The sequence below is a fragment of the Phodopus roborovskii genome, unplaced genomic scaffold, assembly GCF_943737965.1.
Source record: "Phodopus roborovskii unplaced genomic scaffold, PHOROB, whole genome shotgun sequence".
Classification (NCBI taxonomy): Eukaryota; Metazoa; Chordata; class Mammalia; order Rodentia; family Cricetidae; genus Phodopus; species Phodopus roborovskii.
The window spans coordinates 1286804-1309405 of NW_026126443.1; the positions used below are offsets into that span (position 1 = coordinate 1286804).

Genomic DNA, 22602 nt, shown 5'->3' on the forward strand with positions numbered 1-22602 from the left:
ACCAGGCCCCTCACTATCCACGCACCTACCCACAGCAGCAAGTATATGCCCAGAGAGAGAGGGGGGGGAGGGAGGGAGGGAGGGAGGGAGGGAGGGAGGGAGGGAGGGAGGGAGGGAGGGAGGGAGAGAGAGAGAGAGATTTGGATTGCATTTAGCCACAAGAAGGTAGAAATTCTAAAAGGAAGAAAGAAAAGCATATTTAAGTTAAAAAAGATAAAGCTATTTTATTTTGAAAGTGTATCAGTTGTTTGGCTTCTTTTTAGCTTTACATGCTGCTGCCCTTTCTGGCCATGTCAGCACTGTGAAGTTATTATTGGACAATGATGCTCAAGTAGATGCTACTGACGTCATGAAACATACTCCACTCTTCCGAGCCTGTGAGATGGGGCACAAAGATGTGATTCAGACACTTATTAAAGGTTAGTTGTTACAAGTATATCTCTTAGGTCTTCCAGGAAAGATAGGCACTCTAGCACACTTGGTGTGAAACATGGTTTCATTCATAGGCAGCAGAAAGCTGAGGAAGAGTGTCCAAGTGGTACCTTCTGCCTGTACTTGTAGCTCACCTGTTGGTGAACATTTGATTTCAGAATAATCACTTTGCCCACCCCCACCCAACCGCCAGTTTCATTTACTGAGAGTTGAGTCCCAACCTCTCCAGAACTTAAGGGCTACTCCAAAGCTCTGATGGTGTAGAATACATACAAGCTTTCAGAGGACATTGTTATGTTTTTAAGCTTCTGTTCCTTCTGATGAATGCTGTCTACATTCGACATTTTCACTGCAGTTTTGCTTTGGTAGGTGGAGCAAGGGTAGATCTGGTTGACCAAGATGGACATTCACTTCTCCACTGGGCAGCCCTGGGGGGAAATGCCGATGTCTGCCAGATACTGATAGAAAACAAGATCAACCCAAATGTGCAGGATTATGCAGGAAGAACGCCTCTTCAGTGTGCTGCATATGGAGGGTACATCAACTGCATGGCTGTGCTCATGGAAAACAACGCAGATCCCAACATCCAAGACAAAGAGGTAGAAATTTGGGCTTTCTGTGCTGCCAGCTCCATGGTGAAGAGTTTTCCTCTTCGTTATGAATTAAGTAGAACAGTTCATCACTTGGAGAGAGATGATTTTCACCTGTCAATGCTCTCTTCTAGTGCTCATCTATATTTATATATTATTCAACATTTATATACACTAGGAATACTTCTTAAAACATTTATAAAATATATGCATGTGTGTGTACATATATATGTACATGTACACATGCATGATCTTACAAATCACCTTTTGTTCACTTAAAATTAACACCAGCATTTCCTCAGCTGATATAAAATCTTTCTCATAATCATAACTGCTTAATATCCTAAAATGCCAAATGCTTTATATTCAGCAATAGTTCATTCAACCCTCACAGTCTTATCTTTCTCTTCTCTTTTCTGTTGGCAAAATAAATCATGTTGACTGAATTTTGTTCTGATGTTAAACCTGTCTTACATTTGTAGAGTAAGTCTTGCTTACAGTGTAGTATTACTATTATAAGTGAGTGGAACTTACTTACTAATATTTTAAGACTTTGTATCCTATGTTCATGATAATTTCCTTTTTTTATTACTTGTCATGTTTGTATAGGAAGGAGTTTCTGACCTTATTTTAAAAAGGGGGGGCTAGAAAATATTCCCTTTTTAGGAATTTGCATGAGATTGGTATTATGTCTTCCTTAAATATATAGTAAAAATTGGTTGTTTTTAAGTCCACTGGTCATATGAATTTTCTTAATGCATAATTGTTAATGACTGATCCAGCTTTTTAGTGGCTGTTAGACTATTCTGTTTCCTAATAGTTTTTTTTTTTCAGCTTTGGTAAGTGTACTTTGTTGAGAACTTGTCCATTTTATTCAAAATTTCAGTTGTATTTATAAAAAGTTAGTCACATCTCACTTGTCTATATTATGTTGTAGGACTTAAAATTACAACTATTTCTTCATTAATTGTTAATTGTATACATTGGTAATATGTACTATCTCTCTTGCTTTTTTTTTTTTTTTTTAAGACTTATTTTATTTATTTTATTTATTTTATGTCTGCAGTGTTCTGCCTGCAGACCTGAAGAGGGCACCAGATCTCATAATAGATGGTTGTGAGCCATCATGTGGTTGCTGGGAATTGAACTCATGACCTCTGAAAGAACAGTCAGTGCGCTTAACTTCTGAGCCATCTCTCCAGCCCCTCTGCTTTTTTTCTTTAAACTTTCACCTGTCTTTTTCAACCCTTCCAAGAACATCTGTCTTTGCTGACTTTCTGCATTTTAAGCATATCTGCTTTTTTTTAATGGAATTTACATTTATCTTTATTTCCTGCTATTCATTTTTCTTGGATTTGACTTACTCTCAATTTGGTGGGCAGGGGCTGTTTTTTAAGACAAGGTCTCATGAACCCAGGGCTGGCCTTGAGCTTATCGTATAGCCACATGTGATGTTGAACTCTAGATCCTCCCACTTCCACCTCTTGAGTCCCAAGTGCCACTATTATAGATGCTCCCTTAAAAAAAAAAAAATCTCTTAAAGACAAAGCCCCACCTTGTAACCCATTCTGGAACTTGTTATTTACCTCAGGCTGACCTCCAACTCGAGATCTTTTTGGCTCAGTCTCCTGAGAGCTGGGATGTTAGATTCTCCAGATGAAAATTTAAGTTCTTCATTATTTTTTTCAGTACTATTGTCTAATATTTGTGTGTGAGTCCAAATCCTCCAAGCCCTGCTTTAGCTGTACTGCATGAGTTTGGTCAAGTCACACCTTCACTGTCACATAGTGAGAGTACTTTCTTCTTTTTCCTTTGCTTTATTTGCTAGACTGCACATTATTTGGGACTCTATTGTTCATTTTCCAGGCACCTGGATAGTTCCTTATTCTCAACCTTAATTTAATAGATTAGTTACCTATTGCTCCTGTGACAAATTAGCACAAACATCCAACACAAATTAATTATGTCACTGTTCCACACCAGTCTTACTGGACTAAGAAACCAGTGTACCACAGGGCTGTGTTGTGGAGGCCTTGGGGAGAAGTGGGGTTTTTTGTTTTTTTTGTTTTTTTTTGTTTTTTTTTTAACTTTTCCAGCATTTAGAGGCTGCTGAAGTCATGGCCTTATTCCTCCATCATCAGAGCTGCTAAGGGCTAGCTGAGTCACTGACACCAACTCCCCACCCCTATTTCCCTCAGAAATCCCACTGTGATTACAGCAGACCCACTCAGATAGTCCAAAATGATCTGCCTCACTCAGGACAGCTGCTTTTCCATGTAGCATCACAGGTCAGGGTTCTAGAAGTTAGGGTGTGGATGTCTTTGCAGAGAAGGGTGTTATTCTTTTGAGACTTCCTGGTCCAGCAAATGGCTGATTTTGGTAAACACTACACATATGAGAAGAGTTCTAATTATGCCATTGTTTAATGTAGTGTTGTATGTCTAAATACCAATCTTCAGGTTGTGTTATTTATATCTTCTATATCATCAGTGTTCTCTTACATTATTCTAACACCAGCCATTACAAAACAAAGCAAATTACTGGGCGTGGTTCACACCTTTAATCTCAGCACTTGGGAGACAGAGGCAGGTGGATCTCTGAGTTCAAGGTCAGCCTGGTCTACAAAGCAAGTTCTAGAACACTCAGGACTGTCACATAGAGAAACCCTGTCTCGAAAAACAAAAACAAACAAACAAATAAATAAATAAAATAAAGCCACTTAAAATCTACCACTATAAAAATTAATATATATATATATAAATTTTTAAGTATTTTTCAAAAATCTATCCTTTTGATTCTGGCTTTAATTCCCTTTAATTCAGTCCATTTGTCTGATATATTTAGAAGCTGTGTTATATGTGTGCATATTTGGGCTTGTGATAGTTCCCCCACTGACTCCTTCAGCATTATAACTACCTTATTTCCCTTCTGCTGTGCTTCCCACCTTCTTTAGCTTTTATTTTGTTTTTCATTTAATTATTTATGTGTGTGTACATATGCATATACATGAGTGTGTGCACGCACGCGCACACACACAACCACACACACACACACAACCACACACACACACACACACCTGGGTCATGCCATTTGTCCTCCCACCATGATCTTAGGATCAAACTCAGGTCATCAAACTGATTGGCCACTCACATAATTTCTACACCAACCATTACCCCAGCATATCATGTAGACAGGGTAAATTAAGGTTAAAGATTATGTGGCTGGATTGGTCTCCCAACTCCTCCACTGGAAGTCATGCCTGATTACAGGAGATTGCCTGTTCAGGCTCTGTGTCTCCCATTGCAAGAAGTCTTAGCTAGGGGTCACCCACATAGATTCCTGGAAGTTTCCATTGCACTAGTTCTAACTAATCCCAGAGATGCCCCCCATTACAGTTGTCTTCCCAATACTCTCTCCCTCCATCCTCCCCCAGTCTGATCCTTCCTGTTTCCATACCTACCTCCCAATCTAGACCCCTCCCCCATCCACCTGTGATGTCCACTCTGTTTCCCCTTCTCAGTGAGATTCCTGGGTCCTCCCTTGAGCCTTCCTTATTGCTTAGCTTCTTTTGGTTCTCTGGATTGTAGCATGGTTATCCTTTACCTATAAGTGAGTACACATCATGTTTGTCTTTCTGGAACTGGGTTACCTCACTCAGGATGATCTTTTCTAGTTCCATCCATTTGCTGGCACATTTCAAGATGTCATTGTTTTTAACAGCTGAGTAACACTCCATTGTCTAAATGTACCACATTTTCTTTATCCACTCTACATGCATGGAATTTGTATTAATCAGGGTTCTCTAGAGGAACAAAACTGATAGAACATAACAGAAAAAAAAAAATATATATATATATATATATATATATATATATTTGAGGATTTATTAGAGTGGTTTACAGGCTGCAGTCTGACAATGCTGTCTACAAACAGAAAGTCTCAGAATCCAGTAGTAGTTCAATCCACAAGGCTGGGTATCTTAGTTGGTCTTCAGTATACACCAGAATCCTGAAGAAGCAGGCACTAATTCTATTGATGATATGAACTTGCCAGTATGAGTGAGAGACAAAGAGAACAAACTTCCTTCTTCCATGTCCTTTATACAGGCTGCCAGCAGAAGCTATGCCCCAGGTGTAAGGTGGATCTTCCCACCTCAAAAGATTTGGGTTTATGGTAGGTCTTTCCATTTCAAATTATTTAATTAAGAAGAATCCCTCTCAGGTGTACCTAGCCACTTGTGTTTAAGTTAATTCCATATGTAGTCGAGTTGACAACCAAGAATAGCCATCATACCACTTCTTTTATTGAATTTGACTCCAGTTGGGCTTGCCTCCTTTTTCTTTGTAGTGAAAGTCAGAATTTGCATTCTTGGTTGGAATACTCTTTGACCAATTTCAAATCCTCCTCAGGTCTCACCTTGGACAGTGCATCCTTTGAGGAATGTGTTAATCAGGATCCCTTTGGTTAAAACATGTCTGTTTTCTCTATCACATACCTTCGTTATTATTGTTCGATCTCAAGGGAAATTGTCTCTTCTGAGTTATCATGCGCCTGAAATTGTTTACTCCAGTACATTTGATTTGTTCATACTTGCAGGGACGAACAGCTTTACACTGGTCCTGTAATAATGGCTACCTTGATGCAATTAAATTACTGCTAGATTTCGCTGCTTTCCCTAATCAGATGGAGAACAATGAGGAGAGGTAAGCCATTGATTGGGAAGGGGAATGAGTATAGTGTTGCTCATCTCAAATCCTTCCTTTCAGATGAAGAAAAACATCTCAGGTTGATATATGGGTTTGAAAATAGTAAGTCCTCATAAGGAAGCATTGTACCAAGCAATCCTGAGCCAGAGGAAAGAACCACATTTCCATGTAGTGTTCACTAAGAACCATGGACTTTTGCACTTGCTCAAAACTTTGGATACTACTTATGGCAGGGTCACATTTGCAAATCGGGAAAAGGACCTTCTTCAGGCCTGTGTCTAACATATGACCCGTGAAATCCTGAATGACCAGACCCAGGAATTCATATAGACCGGCAGAATGAGTTACATATTCAAGTTGTTTCTATTAGTGGTGAGGATATAATTAGCTAGTGGAAAAGAGGCTGTCGTCATGTGTCTGAAAACATGGAGAAGCTAAGATGAAACTGAATACCTATAAATATCTGTAAATATTGCCTTCCTGAATAATATGGTTTACAGAGATATGCTAGGGTTGTCACTAAGGACTCTGGCCCAATAAAAAGGCTCACACACAGTAGGAGTGTAGCTCAGTTTCTAGTGCCTGCCTACCATGTGCTCAGCTCTGGGTTCCATTCCCAGCATGGGTAGAAAAGGGACCAGATGCAAAAGGAAGTCTATGCAGGAGAAATTCTGTGGATCTTGGCTATGAGAAGATTCTAGTAAATTGTAAGTAATGGCCAAGTTTATGATCACCGAACATTTTCCAGAGTCATCTTTGTTAGCAAGAAAACTGAAAGATGCCTCTCTTTAAGTTCCAAATAAAAAACAGAAAGGAAAGAATCTCCCAAATTAGTGACTTTTTAAAGAACTTTGGGCCAGAAAGAAGGCTCAGCAGGTAAAAGACTTACTGCACAAGTCTAACATCCAGAGCACAGTGTCCAGAACCCACAGTGGGAGGAGAGAACCCACTCCTGAAAGCTGTTCTCTGACCTCCATTGTGCCATGGCACTTGTTCACCCACATCCACACACATGCATATGCAGAGCAGCAGCATCAGTCAGTTAATTAACAAGAAAGTTTATTTCCTAAAGCCAGTCACAAATCTATTAGTGTCTGTGATGTTTAGAAGTGATTAAAAAGAATTTACTTTCACAGTATTTATTTCCTGGCTGTTCTCTTTGTAAAGAAAATGTGTACTGGAAAGAGTGGCCATTCCTAGCCTGTCTCAGTGTTTCCCCAGCCATGCACCTTGATAGACACATGTCAGAAGCTGGCACTGCAGCTTATGTTTATTGACATTCTGTTTGGGCATTCTGCTGAACTCATCAACCCATTCCCATGTGGCAGGTCCAATTGTATGTTATCTCTTCTTGGTGTCTACATTGTTTCTTGGCTGGTTACCATCAGTGTAGTGCTAATTTCTACTTCTTGTGCATAGACACTAACCAAGTGATGTACCCCAAATAGGCATCATTTCTGCCAACTTCTGCTGTCTCTTGGTCAATAGCCATCTGACAGCCACTCTCTCATGTCAATGGGAATATTCACAGTGCTTGAATGTTGCTAAATTGATCTTGGGATAGAATGATAATAACAACACCATGTCCAGTTTCTTAAACAGTGGATGCAAACTTTAATCTCAAGACCTAGCCAAATACTTAGATCGTGTCTCTCTAAAGTTAAGATGGATTTGATTAAAATTTCTAATTTGTATAAATCAATAATTAAAAGAAGACATGTTTAAGACAGTTGAGGAATTGTACATTATATTTTACTAAGAAATCTTTGCTAATTTTGTTAGCATAATGCTCCTTGTGGCTGTGCCTATATGCTGTATGGATGAATGCTGAGACATATAGAAATGGACTGACAGAACTCCACAATTTGCCTTAAAATACTTAAGCAAAATTTAAAAGGAAAAAAATTGAAAGAAATAAACATGTCAAAAAAAAACCTTTCTGGTTCTTAAGTTTGCGTTCTGAAAGTATGGAGAATTGTTAGGTTATTTCTCAATATTTTATACTTGAAATATCACATAATGAAAATATGATTTTTTATAATAAAAATATTTAAGATATTAAGTTTTACTACAGAGACAGCCTAAGAGATCTGGGTCTCCCCCTCCTTTTTTCCCCTGTTTTAAGGATGAGGAAATAAACTCAGAGAAGTTAATTGACTGCCCAGGGTCACACAGGTTCCTCATTCCCAGTCCAGATTTTTTGTGATAAATACTACATATTAGTACTTAAAGAAAAATTGTTAGGCTTACTGAATATATATGTTGTATGCAAATTGATAACACAAGCATCTCTATTATACTGGAATGTATCCAATAGTTAATAGACGAGGAGGTTTTACCAAACTGGCTACATAATTGTCAGCAAGTTGCTTAACTTTCCTGAATCTCTCTGTATGAAATGAAAATGTTGCATTTATGACTTATAAAGGTCAATTCAGACTGCTGCACTATGTTCAATGACTGTCTGATAATCTCTTCATTAGTGCAGACAGAAGAGATTCTTAAATCTTCTGACTATAAAATAACATCTATTTATAAATATCATTTGAGATTACTTACTTATGGCCCTCTGTTTCCCGAATAGTAGGGGCAAATTAAGACATTCTGAAATGACTGTTTTTTTTTTTTTTCAGCTGTTGAGGCTTCAGTAAGGAAACCATACATGAATCTGTGACTCACCCAGTACAGGCTCTGAATTCAGTTTACTTCTTGAAGCAGCCAAACCACCCTTATTCTGAAAATCTATTCCTTTTATGCTGTACTGTAACTATTAAGTAAAACTTGAAGAGAGATTTTTCTTTTTGGTAGTCAGTATGTGACTTTCTCAGTCTAATCTTGCATCCCTATAACAATATCCATTTTCCCATTTAAGTCAGCTCATGGTTTATGACTGTGTTGACTACCTCAGTCACCCTGTGAGCTTGGCCTCAGTGTGCAGTTGTCACTAGCTAAATGTGAGCTTGGGTCCTATGGCAGTGTTTATGGCAGGTTACTGTGGCATCATTAAACCCTGCTGCAGGGTGGATCCTGAGCAGCAGCTGACATACAGGATAAGCCCCTTTCCATTCACCATTCACTTTCCCATTCATTTCTTTAACAGACAAAGACAGCTGAGACTCCAAAAGATCAAGTCTGGTTAGAAGTGACATTACTGTCATCATCAGGAGATTATTTTACTTCAGTCTTTGTTCTTTTATTCTGTCTGAAGTCTTAAAATACTTACTGTTGTGGAATATTAAAGATGTATTACATTCTTTTATGCTGTGTAACATTAACTTAATGATGCAAAGATGTGTTGCATTCTTTTATGATGAATTTGTTTCATTCTGCAAAGCTGTGTTACTTTGCCTGTCTGAAACATCTGATTGTGCTAATAAAGAGCTGAATGGCCAATAGCTAGGCAGGAGAGAGAAATGGGCAGGGCTGGCAGGCAGAGAGAATAAATAAAAGGAAAAGACAAAAGAGGAGAGAGGAGCGAGAAAAAAAGGAAGAGAGGAGGCCGGCCAGCCACACAATCAGCCACGGAGTAAGAAGGAAGGAAGACATACAGAATAGAGAAAGATAAAAGCCCAGAGGCAAAAGGTAGATGGGATGATGATTTAAATAAGAAAAGATGGCTAGAAATAAGTCAAGCTAAGGCCGGCATTCATAAATAAGACTAAATCTCCATATATTTATTTGGAAGCTGAATGGCAGGCCCCCAAAGAGTAAAAAACAACCAATTGCAATGTATCATTTAAACAATATATTCATTTTTGTCTTTTTTAAATGATGGTTTTCCCTGTAATTTTTTTATTACTTTGTCACATTTACTGGTCTTTTATGGTTATTAAGTTCCATATCTCTTATTTTAAAAAAAACTTCCTGTTTACTTCTAGGGTCTCCTTCAGTCTTCCATGGATCATCTAGTACATGCATAGTTTCTAATGTGAATGTAGATCTTTGCCCCATCTGCACTATTTTGGTTTATGAAGCAATATACAAGTCTCTTTAGGTGGGTGTGGTTATACACACCTTTAATGGCTGTGTAGAGAAACCCTGCCTCAAAAACAAGCAAACAAAAAAGTCTCTTTTACCAAGTGGCTACCGGGTTTTACCAACACCATTTAGTTAACAACCCAGCTCACCTGCAGTGACTTACAGGAATCTTCTGTATCATGGAGTCAGTTTCCCCTGAAATAGGATTCTTTTCATAAGCACTAATTATCAGTAATTACAGAAAAATAATTTGGAAAATCTTTTGAAACAGGAGTAGGGAATCGCTTGGCACAATGGGAAAAAGGGAATTAGTCATGTGTTCTCATAGCCGCTAGCCCAGCGGTTCTCAACCTGTGGGTCATAACCCCTTTCATAGGGGTCACATATCCTAGATATCACATATTTACATTACAGTTCATAATAGTAGCAAAATTACCTTATGAAATAGGAATGAAATTATTGTATGGTGAAGGGGATGGTCACCACAGCATGAGGAACTGTTTAAAAGGCCTTAGCATTGGGGAGGTTGAGAATCAGTGCTCTAGCTTATGAGCCAGCCCCCAGAGCTCAGCCACACAAAGGTGAACCTGCAGCCTCTTGTTTTGTTTTGTTTCTCCTTGAAGAAAGAAGAGCAGACTAGAAGGTTTTGCCTGGGAAATAGCCCATGGTAGAACGAATGTCTTTCTGCTAGGTGCTAATACAGTTTCACTGTGCCTTGAATCACAGTCCATTCAAAACCAACCTTACTCTTGCTTCAGGTACACACCCCTTGATTATGCATTGCTTGGTGAGCGCCATGAGGTGATCCAGTTCATGCTGGAACATGGTGCCCTGTCTATCGCAGCTATACAAGACATTGCTGCCTTCAAAATCCAAGCTGTCTACAAAGGATACAAGGTCAGAAAGGCCTTCCGAGACCGGAAGAACCTCCTCATGAAGCACGAACAGCTGAGAAAAGATGCTGCGGCTAAGTAAGTGTGAGCCACATAGTTGCTTTCAGCTGAGAAGGGAAACTGGGTGGAAGGGGGAAGGAGGGAGAACTCTCTGGATGGATCAGTTCCTCTGTCACCTTCTTGCTCTTCAGAGGACTGATGGAAAGAGCAAGGCCCAAACTCCATCCAGCATTTCTGCTAGATCCATCTCTGTTGTTCTGGCTGCTGCAACCTTGGCACAAAGTTATGATGAGATTGCCACGTAGAGCAAGCTACCAAGAAAGAACTTAGCTTCTTGCCCCTCCTGGCATTCTGGCAAGGAGTGTGTGTGTGTGTGTGTGTGTGTGTGTGTGTGTGTGTGTGTGTGTGTGTGTGTGTGTGTGTAGGTGCACATGTATGCATGCCAAGGGACAACCTCAAGTGTTGTTCTTTAGGTGCCATCCATGTGGTTTTTGAGACAGTTTCTCTCACTGACCTCAAGCTTGATAAGTAAGGTAGTCTGACTGGCTGGTTAAGAATTCCCCAGTATCTGCCTGTGTCCACTTCCCCAGCACTAAATTACAGGTACATAATCTCTCTAGCACTGAATTATAATGTACCATGTGTAGCCTTTGTTTTTGAGATAGGGTCTCTGATATTGACAGGCTGGCCTTGAACTCACAGAGAACTACCTGCCTCTGCCTCCTGAGTGCTGGGAATAAAAGTATGCACAACTACACTCTGCCAGCTTTTTTTTGGGGGGGGGGTTCAAGACAGGGTTTCTGTGTATTGCTTTGGAGGCTGTCCTGGAACTAGCTCTGGACTCGAATTCACAGAGATCCACCTGTCTCTGCCTCCTAAGTGCTGGAACTAAAGGTGTGTGCCACCAATGCCCAGCTCTGCCAGCTTTTTAAAAATGTGGCTTTTAGGGATTAAACTCAGGCAGTCATATTTGACCTGCAAGAACTTTACCAACTGATCCATCTCCCCAGATCCCTTCTTGTTTTATTGAAAGAAACTAATGTCTAGCCAAATTTGCTAAATGAATGTAAGTCTAGTTTTGATTTAACCAAAGAAACCCCATGTATAAATAACTGGTTCTTCTTCCCCATTTCCTGACAAGCCTGTGTAGATACAGTTGTCCCATGTGCATGTGGAGGGGGCATGGAGTCAGGATTTCCTTCAGACACCAAGATTAGTGGGTACCCAAAACTCTGACATAAGTGTATATATGGAGCCATCTATAGATTACTTACAATACTTAACATAATATGAATGTCATGTAAATTACTGTTATAAAATATTTAGGAAAAAATGAAAAGTGTCACAATGTTCAACACAGATGGTAATTTTTTATCTGAAATTTTCCAATCTGTGATTGGTTGACAACTGTAATAGAAGTATTCTAAATACCTGAAACTTATATTACCAAATACCTTGTCAATGGAGCTGTAGCTGAGTGTTCCTAAAGGCTGCCCTGGCTGTAACTTGAGTGTCGCCAAGTCTTAAGTACTCAGCTCTTTAATTTTTCTGTTTTTCCCACAATGAAGTATAAGTGTGATAAAGAACCATTAAAAAAAATCATAGAATAAAATACTTGGAAAAAGTGAAAGGATACTATGTACTAGAATGCCAGCCCTCTATAGGTAAGCTTGCAGGAAACTCATCTTTAATGTGACTCTGAAGACACTGAAGTAGTTGGTATCCTGCGTGGGGTCACTATCGCTGTGATGAAACACAAAGCAACTTGGGGAGGAGGGGGTTTATTTGTCTTATGCTTCCCAATCACAAATACATCATCATCAAAGGAAGCCATGACAGCAACTCAAGCAAGGCAGGAACCTGGAGGCAAGAAATGACACTGAGTCCATGGAAGGATGCTGCTTACTGGCTTGCTCAGTCCACAAAGCTGGATGTCTGAGCTAGTCTTCAATAGACACTGGAATCCCAAAGAAGTAGGTTGTAATTCCAGTGAAGGAATGGACTACTAGTAAGTCAAGGGCAAGCAAGCAAAGAGCAAAACCTTCCTTCTTCCGTGTCCTTATATAGGCTTCTAGAAGAAGGCATGGCCCATATTAGATCTGGATTAAAAACATGTCTTTCCCAGCTAAAAGGATCTGAATTAAAGACCCAGATAAGAAGTAGATCTCTGAAGCTTCTAGATTAGAAGTAGATTTTCCTACTTCAAATTAAGCAAAAGTCCCACACAGGTGTGCCCTCCATTTCGGTGTTTTAGTTCTAGATGTAGTCAAGTTGTCAACCAAGTATAGACATCACAGTTAGTATCCCAGGAAACAGCATATTACACTCTTTTATTTTATGCATGTATGTATATACTTGTAAGTATGTGTTCTTATGTACATACAGTAAGTTGTGTGTCAATTTTGGGAACACTGTTTACATCCTTTGAGGTAGGGTTTCTCAATAGCCTGAAGCTCACCAATTAGGCTAAATTAGCTAGCTAGTGAGCCTCAAGGACCCCTCAGTCTCCACATACTCACAGCTGGGTTTCCAAGAAGATGCTACCATGTCTGGGTTTTTACATAGGTTCTGAGTAACTAAATTAGGACCTTATGTTTGCAAGGCAAATGCCCTATAGAATAAGCAGCCTTCAGCCCACCCCCGCCCTTCCTAGATATGTTCTTATTATGTAGATCAGGCTGGTTTTCAGTGCACATGTGTACACTGCCACTCTCAGCTTGTCCTCTTCCTCATCTTAATAAGGCCATCTTCATCCCATCAGCCTAAAGCCTCTACATGATGTCTTTCAAATATGGGATGGAATATTGTACTAGAAGGGGTCCACATTAATGGGAATGATTGTAAGACTCCCAGTGGATGCCTGGACACCTTGGATGTCACTGAAACCTGTACAGATGCCCACCCACCCCCAGACTAAGATGCTGTGAAAGTGATGAATTCAGGATTCAGAAATTACTCCATAAAATTTGTTATTTCCCCAATACAAGACTCTCATCTCACTGATCAACAGTACTGAGTCACCACTCCCACTCAGCCTCAGTCTTTTAAGAAATAGCTGTTGCTGTATTGTGCCCCCAAGTCACTAAACTGTGATGTTCACTAGGTGTATTAAAATAATTGATAGTAGCATGAGCTATCCAGAATGTAGCAGTGTTATAAGCTGAGCAGTGTCTGGACATGCTGCTTTTTCTTGTTCATACATGCCCATGATAAAGTGCTTCTTACATGTTAGGCTCAGTAAAGGATTAAGACAGGAATACAGTAAAACCACCTAACAATGAAGCGTAAAGAAAGTTACAGGAATCTGGTCTTTATCTCTAAATATCCTGTGCACTTTTTGAAACCTTTGTTTATCGAAAGCCCTCCGTGGCAGGTCTGAATTCTTAGCATTTCTGCCCCTGTGCTTCAGAGGCATTATTAAGCACGAAGGTAGTTTAAGCAGCACTGCAACAGTGACCCTCTGAACACTTAGGAATTGGTTGTTTCTAGAGTTTTCTATTCAATGGGAAACAGAAACTAGAAAACAAAACTATGGAGACTACTGTATTTCCTCCAGCTGATGGGTCCATAAATTCCAGTTTAACATTTAAGAATCTTCCTCCAGAATGCAGTCATGGGGCTGGAGAGATGGCTCAGCAGTTAAGAGTATGGCTCTTTTTCCTGAGGACTCAGGTACAATTCCACCTCACACCTGTCTGTGACCCCAGTTCCATGGCTTCTGACACCCTCACACAGACATGCATACAGACAAAATACTAATGAACATGAAATAAAAATAAGTTATTAAAAATGGGATATCACTCACTCAGTGGTAGAGCATTTAACTGCAAAATCCAGTCATTTATACCCAAATATGAAGTGCAACTCTACAGAGGTTGCATAGCTGACATTGTGTATCCTCAAAAAGAATTGCATTCATCTGAACCCATTCTGCTTCATCTGTAGAGACAGGAGGCTTGAGTTCTTTCCCATTCTCTCTCCTTAGCAGAGAAAGAGGGGTGGTAAAGTGGGGGGGGGGGAACCAGATGCAAAACCAGCCTGATCAAGAAAGACAGTATTTCTCTCTGGCCCTCGATTTCATCTGTGATATGAGATCAGGTAGACTTACTGATCTCACGGTATTCTTCAGGTCTGTAGATTCCCAAGTTTGCACTAGACCCTCATCTTTCTCTCCCAGAGGGAGTTTGGATGGATATCCTGTTGAGTGAGTCATTGCAGAGCTGGGGACTCAGCACTGTGTGATCTCCTGTATAGAGAATACATTTTAAAGCACTGGTGTACTTAAACAATATTGTGCTTACGATTTTTTTTTTCTTTTCCTAACATATACATCAGTATCCTAATCTAGAGGCCTGAAACAGAAAGGAAATTTTAGGAAATGCTGAAACCCACCCTCTCTCTCTCATTGTAATTCCAACGAGATCCTCTACCATGGAAGAAAGGGCCTTTTTGTTTTTAAATTTTAGCTTCTGAAGTTAACATTTGGGAACTTTTTAAAATGATAGCTAGGCTTGCTTGTGTTCATATTATGACTTAGAAACTGGGAAAGCTGCAGTGTCTCCTATTGTTTACATACATTCTTTCAGTGGTGTCAGTGTTGGAAGCAGAGTTCATAGCATTCAACTGTCACCTCTCCTTCTCATCCCCATACAACTCACACTTCCCACACTCGTCCTTGTGTGGACCCCACCTCCTGTATTCATGGTTGTGTGGACCCCACCTCCTGCACTCACCCTTGTGTAGACTCCACTTCCCACACTCATCACCATGAAACCCACCTCCTGCACTCAGGTGAAGGTCTTAGAGACTGTTATCATTTTCATTGTAACTCTCAACAGTCATTTCTTAAAGTCCAAGTCATTGTTTGATTTGCCTTTGAGATTTTGCTTTAAGAAATAAAACCCAGAATTCTACTGCTGAATCCTTAATGAAGGCATGTCAGGCACATGACATTATCTCAATGCCCGTTTCTTATGTAACCATGTTTGGACATCGGGAATCACCTTTGTAAAGTGAGCAGGTGAAAGGGATTCATTAAACATGAAGGAAAGTGATCTCTGATTCACGATGGAGAAGTTAGGAGAGACAAGATTACAGATATATTTTCTAAGCAGTGTTTTAGAAACTCCTATTTAAGAAATGCTCATACTAATTTAAAAGCACTTCATAACTCACAGGACACTATTTTGCTGCCAAAATAAGTGTACTATAATTTACCTGCCAGAGCATAGAGTGGAAATCAGACTTGGGCAGGACCTAGTTTATGTTAATCACCCGTCTTCCTTGAAGCCACCTTTTCACTGGGTTTTACTTCACTCTCATCTCACTCATTCTTCCTTCCTCCGTCTTTTGGATTGTACCATCTACACACTGAGCTCAGCCCTTCTCTTCTGACTTCTGCACATGCCATACTGTTTTCTGCTGGAAATGAGTCAGACCAGAGGTGCGCGTCAGTAGTTTCAGCTACTCCAGAGGCTGATGCAGAAGGGTCCCATGGACCCAGGGCTTCAAGACCTGTCTAGGCAACATACCTACAGGGCCCATCTCGATTTTTTTTTTTTTTTAATTAGACCATCTCTCTAGAAAAGCCCTCACACCATTACCTTCTATAACTCTGACCCTGTATCTTCAACTGCCCACTGCGCATTTCTATTTTGCCTTCCTGCGCTCACCTGCCAACACGTGAGATCACTGGCACACCACTGTCTAGCTGTCATTCTTGCATGCCAGTGTTGTTTCCACGTCTCTGCTTTCACTACAGTTCCACACCTTTGGACTTGATGCTCAGCCATCTCAAACCTCTTCTCTTCTTCCTCCTGACCCCACTGACAGACCTGGGCTTCCTCTGGCTAGTGTAAGACTGAGGTAGAGAGCCTTGTAGAGTCACACAGGTAAGTCCAGTCTGGCCTCCCAGGCAGGTTCATGGAATGCTCATGTGATTTCTCCAAGGAGTCTGTGTCCTCCAAAACATCTAATGACAGGGAATTTGTCTCTCCCACGATAGCACATTCTATCAGTGGAGGTTTGTATCTGATACTTTTTTGTTGTTGTTGCTAAGTTCTGTTTAGTTGAATGTATGTATGCCTGTCTCTAAGTGTGTGTACGTGGGCACAAGCGTCCACCAGGATCGGAGAGGCATAGGGTCCCCCTATGTTTGGAGTTACAGGCAGTTGCCTGATTGGGTGCTGGGAACCAAACTCAGCTCTTCTTCAAGAGCAGTACATGCTTTTAAGTGCTGACCCACTTTCCAGCCCAAGAGGTTTGTTTTGTTTTTTGTTCTTTGTTTTTTTCCTTGAAGCTACCCCTCAAAGCCAACAGAAAAAGTCTAAATGTTTTCTCATGAACTCTGGGGAGTGCTCATGACACTCCCATTCCTACCACAGACACCCTTTGGTTTTATGATAGCTCTTGTTGCAGCCTGCTTCCATGAACATCAGTCTCTTCAGGGCTGGGCTACGTTTCTCACTCTTTTGCTCACAAAGTCATCTAATCCATGAGGAGTAACTTCTTCGGTCTCCTTCGTGCAGCTCAGCTTCTCGGAGCCTCAATTTCCCATTAGTAAATGAAAAGTTTCCTTAATCAGGTGGGCTTCAAGCTCTAGGATTGCCCTAAGATGATATACAGCATTTCATATGTCAAAGAGTATATACCTACTTTTTGGGAAAGAGGAGCTACATATTTTTTACTCTCATTATTAAAGTGGCTGGTGAGTCACAAAAGATCTTTTTTTAAACTGGATAGAATATCTGAGGTCCTTCTAGCTCCAACATTCCATAAGCTGAAGGTCCCAGACACACAACATTTTCTTATTCCCTGGGGAGGACGTTAAAGACCAAATATTACTCCACTTATTATTCAAAGACAAGGAAGGGATAGAAACTGACAGACCCCAGATTCCAAGCAGCAGCAAAGGGAAAGGTTACAGCCAAACCTCTGTCTCGTGTTGCCGTCAGCTCCTCTCACTGGGACATTCCAGCAGGAACTCAGTTGTCATCTCTCAAGCTACTGTAGAAGGGAAATTTAAAATAGAAGCAAGCACTAGCCTCCGAGACATCCTGTAAGTCAAAGCCTGGGTGAGAGCGGGGTTGCAAGTCTTTGCTCGTGCTCTTCCCCTGGCCTGAGATAACCTCGCCCTGTATTTCTCTCCTGCTTTGACATTCTTCATAAGGAGCTTTTCCTGCCTTTGTCTAATTAGTGTTTGCGTCCTGCATCCCTGCTAACTCTCTGTAGACACCTCAGTTGTAGCACTCATCCCATCCAGATCTCCCTCCCATTCTGCAGAAGGATGTGAATCTGGTTTCCACACTCAACTGCCAGGTCCTTAAGAGCAGGGATTGTGTGTTTTGTCTTCATATCTCCAATGCCTTATAGTATGTGGCATACAGTAAGATTGTAATAAATAAATATTCAGTGGTCCTGAGAACTCCTCTCAGATGGTCTCATTTGGCACCCTCTAGAGCTGTATAGTCTCCCCCCACATCTCGTAGGTGCACGTGGTATGTGCATAGATGCACACATCTTGGTGCATATGTGAAGGTGAGCAGATAATTTTGTGAGGTCAGTCTTCTGCCTTCATGTGGGTTCCCAGAATCAAGCTCTCAGGTGGTCAGGCTTGTGTAGCAGGTACCTCTACCCCCTGAGCCATCTGAACAACACCTAACCTGAGATTGTGACATGACATTGTCATATACGAGTATGTTTGACCACATGCATAGCTATCCCGGGGTGCAGCCCAGTGGCTACAGTTGGACATCCCTTGTATGCCTTAGTTTCCCCCTTTGTCAGATGGAAGCACTGGACTGTGTATTAGTTACTTCTGTGCTACTGTGACCAAAATGAGTGACAAAAATGACTTAAAGGAAAAAGGTACCCATAGTTCCTGGTGGGGAGGGTGTGGTAGCAGACAGCCTCTCACATTATGGCAGCCAAGAAGTAGGGAAAAAAGACAGGAAGGGGAGGGGCAAAATATAGCTTCAAATGTCCACATCCAGTGACCTACCTTCTGTAGGTAGACCCCACCTCTACCTTTTAGCTCTTTACAATAAGATCATCAATAGATCGATCCATTCATTAGACCAGAGACCTCAGGATCTGTCTCTCAAAACCAGCATCACAGACATACTCAAAGGTGTGCTTTCCTGGTATAGGTCATCTTTTAATACACCCAAGCTGACCGTCCAGATGAACCATCACAGAGCACACACTCTTGGACATTCTCCATTCCAGTCTGTGACTCTGAAGTGTAATACTTTAACTCGCTTGTCCTACTCAAGGCAGCATATGCGGTTACATGCCACTTATCTTCACGGCATGCTGTAGCACTTACATATTTGTACATCTGGTTTTCCAGCCCCTGCATACTAATCAATGCAACTCAGCCTGTGACAGGTTTAAAGAGCAACAAGACTCAGCTCTGTAATGGGTTAGAAAAATGGGATTATGATTTCTTCCCCTTTTAGATCCAAGATGCTGACACATCTTAGCCCTGCCAGATCCAAGGGGACTGACTGAGGAGAATAAGGATTCAATGTTATCCGTGACACCTGGAAGTTTTAATTTTAAAAAAATGCATTATTTCATAAAATTTCATGTTCTTGCACCTAAGACTGAGTTACATACCCTCATGAATACATCATTTCTTCTCCTTCTAAATATTTAGTTCTACAAAAATAAAAACAAAATACTGTCTCTTCTCCAAAGAAGTCCCCAGAAAACAGCCTGCTTGATGATTATACATCTTCATCACTTTGTTAGGCAACCTGCCATTTGTCATGTGACTGACCTTGTTAGAGGCCCAGGAAGGTCTGTGGTAACAGAACTTGTTCCCTAGCTGCATAGTGTCTTTTTGAATTAACTAGAGATGTTTGGTTTCTTAAAAGGAAGAAATGACTGCTCAAATGATAAACTCTCATTTATCACCTGTGAGCCCCTCTAATTGTCATGGAGATCCATGGGATGCCAACCCAGACAGCCTCACTTGTGTGTCTATGGAAAGGGCCAGCACCACTTCCTTAAAGCCACTCTGCAGTATATGAAGAGTGAGGTTCCCTCTCCCTGCCTAGGTCATTTAGCAAAACTCACCTTCTCCTGAAATGTCCCAACTCTCCATAGCACCTGTCAGTCACCTTGAGTGGCATTTACTAGCATCTATGTGGATCCCAGCCCTCGATTATGACACTTACCCTGCTAGTCTACAGCACCAGGACAGCACATTCAAGTGTCAACAGTTGGCAGAAGTGTAGCAAAACCAGAGTCCATCAAAACAAGACTTATCCCAAAGTACCTGGCCATGTTCTCTGTAATGAGATTCAGTGGACTCCCGAATAGAGGCTTCCCACACAGAAGGACCCTAGCAAGGTTGACATGGTTTAAAATCATCTGTCAGCTAGGTCTTCCCTGTCCCTTGAAATCTGAATAAGCTTCACTCTAAATCTAATAAGGGGAAGTCTGAACTCTCTGCTTGGGAGCTCTGACTGGCCTTCATGTTTGGTGTCTTGGACCTGTGGACTGCCAGGTTGCTTGTGAAAGAGTGTGCACTAGTGTAGTAAACCATGTAAAGGTGACATCACAGAGACACCTCTCCTTCCCACAGTCTACCATGACCACCAGGTTCTCCTTCTTGCTGCAGAGCAGGCCAGAGAAGCAGCAAGCATTGTGTAAGAAGTTCATCCAAGTTCATCAAAACATGTAACTCACAAGATCCCAGGGATTTGGCCGATTAATGCTCGAGGAGCAAGGACTTGAGTCCTTTGCTGTGCTTCCTATGGGGAGCTGCCTCTTGCTCTGCATAGATCCTCAGACCTTGCTCTCCGCATCCTTCTCTTGTGTTAGTTCAGCTCTTCCTGTGAGGAGACTCCAGCAGACCTGCCTCAGGAGGCAGTCCTTTTCTCCAAAGCCCCAGGGCTGGCCACCATCTAGGCTTCTCTATCAGCCCTCAATCCTACCCTCCAGCTTCCCCTGAAGAAGGATTCTTTTTTAATTATTTATTTAACTTTATTTTATTTGCATTGTTATAGAAGGTCTCAGATCCCCTAAGACCAGAGTGACAGACAGTTGTGAGCTACCATGTGGGTGCTGGGAATTGAACCCTGGTCCTCTAGAAGAACAGCCACTGCTCTTAACCTCTGATATATCTCTCCAGCCCCTGAAGAAAGACTCTAACCTCAGATAATGCAGTAAGTCAGCTTTCCATCTCAATAACATAATTTTCAAAGGCTGTAAAGACCCCAAGTCTCTGAGCACCCCTGTGTAGTGGGATATTCACTTTATCTCCTTCTGTGGCACTGACCACGCCCATTGTGGGGTGGAGCCAGGGTCGGAAGTGACCTGTGGAAGGAGGTCTGAGGAGGAGCGGGGGAACACTATTGCTGGCGGGTTGTGGAGAAGAGAGCATCCGGTGGAACTTGCTGGTGTTCCTCTGTCTAGGTTGTAAGTTATTTCTCCCTGAATAAACATCTATCCGGCCTATTTGTTTATCCTGATCCTTATTTAACTGCAGTACCCCTGCATCAGATCAGGGGTTCTGAGCTCTCACACAGGGGCAGAGCTGGCTAGTCCCTGACAGGTGAGCAGCTCAGCTATGTCCATTTGCTGGCAGAGCAGGCACAGACATCCTCCAAACTTCCCAGCATGGCTTCTCTCCACCACTCCCTCATCTCACTCTACTCTTAGTGGACTCTATTAGTGACCAGATTCTCTCCTTGAGTGTGAGAAGCAGTGTCACCTGGAAGCCAATACACTCCAGTGTCAGCCCAGCACACCAGGCCAGGCTCCTCCCTCCATCTCTGCCCACCAGGCACCTGCATATTTTAGCACTAGAAGCTAGGACTAAAGATTCCTCCGCACAAAATTCACCACTTTTGTGCAGGCACACTACTGTAATATCTCTTCCATGGTAGGCTAGGTTTCTCTTTTCCTAGCTGTCCCCTTCTGGGTAGATATTCCCCAGGGTAGACCTGAGGTCTGTGTTATGCCCAGTTCGTGGGACCCCAAAAAGACCACCACCAAGGAGGCCACTCACTGTAAAAACAAAGATTTCTTTATTAGCAAGCAGCAACAAGGATTCTTGCTCAGGAGCAAGCAGAATATGGCGTACAGCTAAGGGGTGGGGGGAGGGTAAAGGGAAAGTCCACAAGACTGAAAATCTGAAATTACAAAGCTTCCATGGTTACATAGGACAAAACAGTAACTACATGTTTCAGCAGGATACAATTGAGAAGAATATTGTAGGGGAAATAAGTTTATTAATTATCTCCTGGGCTAGGGATTTTTACAACCAGGAGTTGATGGCTATCTGGTCTTTAGGACCGAGAAATGTTGACACAGCTGGGATGTGTTATCTGGTCTTAGGCCTCTAGTCACGTACCCAGTCCTCTGTTTAGTCTTATCTGCTGGGCTGCCTTTGGGAGCCTGAGGAGCTTGAAAGTTTTCTTTTTCCTACATGGGCTTTGAAGTCTACGTTTTTAGACTTTTATTAATTTTTCCCATTTCAGTCTGCAGTCTTCATTCTGTGTCCTCAGTGCACAGTAGAGGAGAGACTCAGGAAATGTTAGGGTCTTTCTTCCTCTTTCCATAGAATCCCTTCAATTGGTGGCACTGTTCAAATAGATCCTATTCTTAGTGGAAGTGAGTGGAAGTGCCAGGTTTCAGCACCAAAATGTAAGCGAGTGTAAGAGTGAATATTATAACTCTGGGCTACAAAGATGTCCTGACTTATCAGGAAGCTTGGCTACCTAGAACAGCTCTGGAAGCTGGAGCTGCAACAGGACAGTTCAGCCCTGGAGAGAAAGGTACCCTGACTTTTCCTGAAGCTGGGCTACCTGGGACTGGGGTGTGGTGGGAATGGTCTCCCTGCAGGGTATAGAAATCCTGCTCCTCTCTTCTGGAGAGAGCCACAATAGCTGAGCTCTGCTCTATTCACCCAAGGGAATGGAATGTCCTACCCACTTCCTCGGCCCAAGATGTTACTTCTTCAGCTATAGTCTGCTAAAGGGGAAGCCCCTG

General features: G+C 41.6%; 2 protein-coding genes across 2 annotated transcripts in view; one reads left to right on the forward strand and one right to left on the reverse strand.

Moving 5' to 3' along the window:
• Positions 1–22602, reverse strand: part of LOC127224676 (bile acid-CoA:amino acid N-acyltransferase) — a 1166658-nt gene that overhangs the window by 228242 nt on the left and 915814 nt on the right. The gene's annotated exons all lie outside the window — the stretch shown is intronic.
• Positions 1–22602, forward strand: part of Invs (inversin) — a 148597-nt gene that overhangs the window by 108513 nt on the left and 17482 nt on the right. Inside the window, exons 9-12 of the mRNA XM_051187791.1 lie at positions 264–419; positions 802–1031; positions 5619–5725; positions 10465–10677. Coding sequence (XP_051043748.1) covers positions 264–419; positions 802–1031; positions 5619–5725; positions 10465–10677 — 706 coding nt within the window. The remainder of the gene's footprint in view (positions 1–263; positions 420–801; positions 1032–5618; positions 5726–10464; positions 10678–22602) is intronic.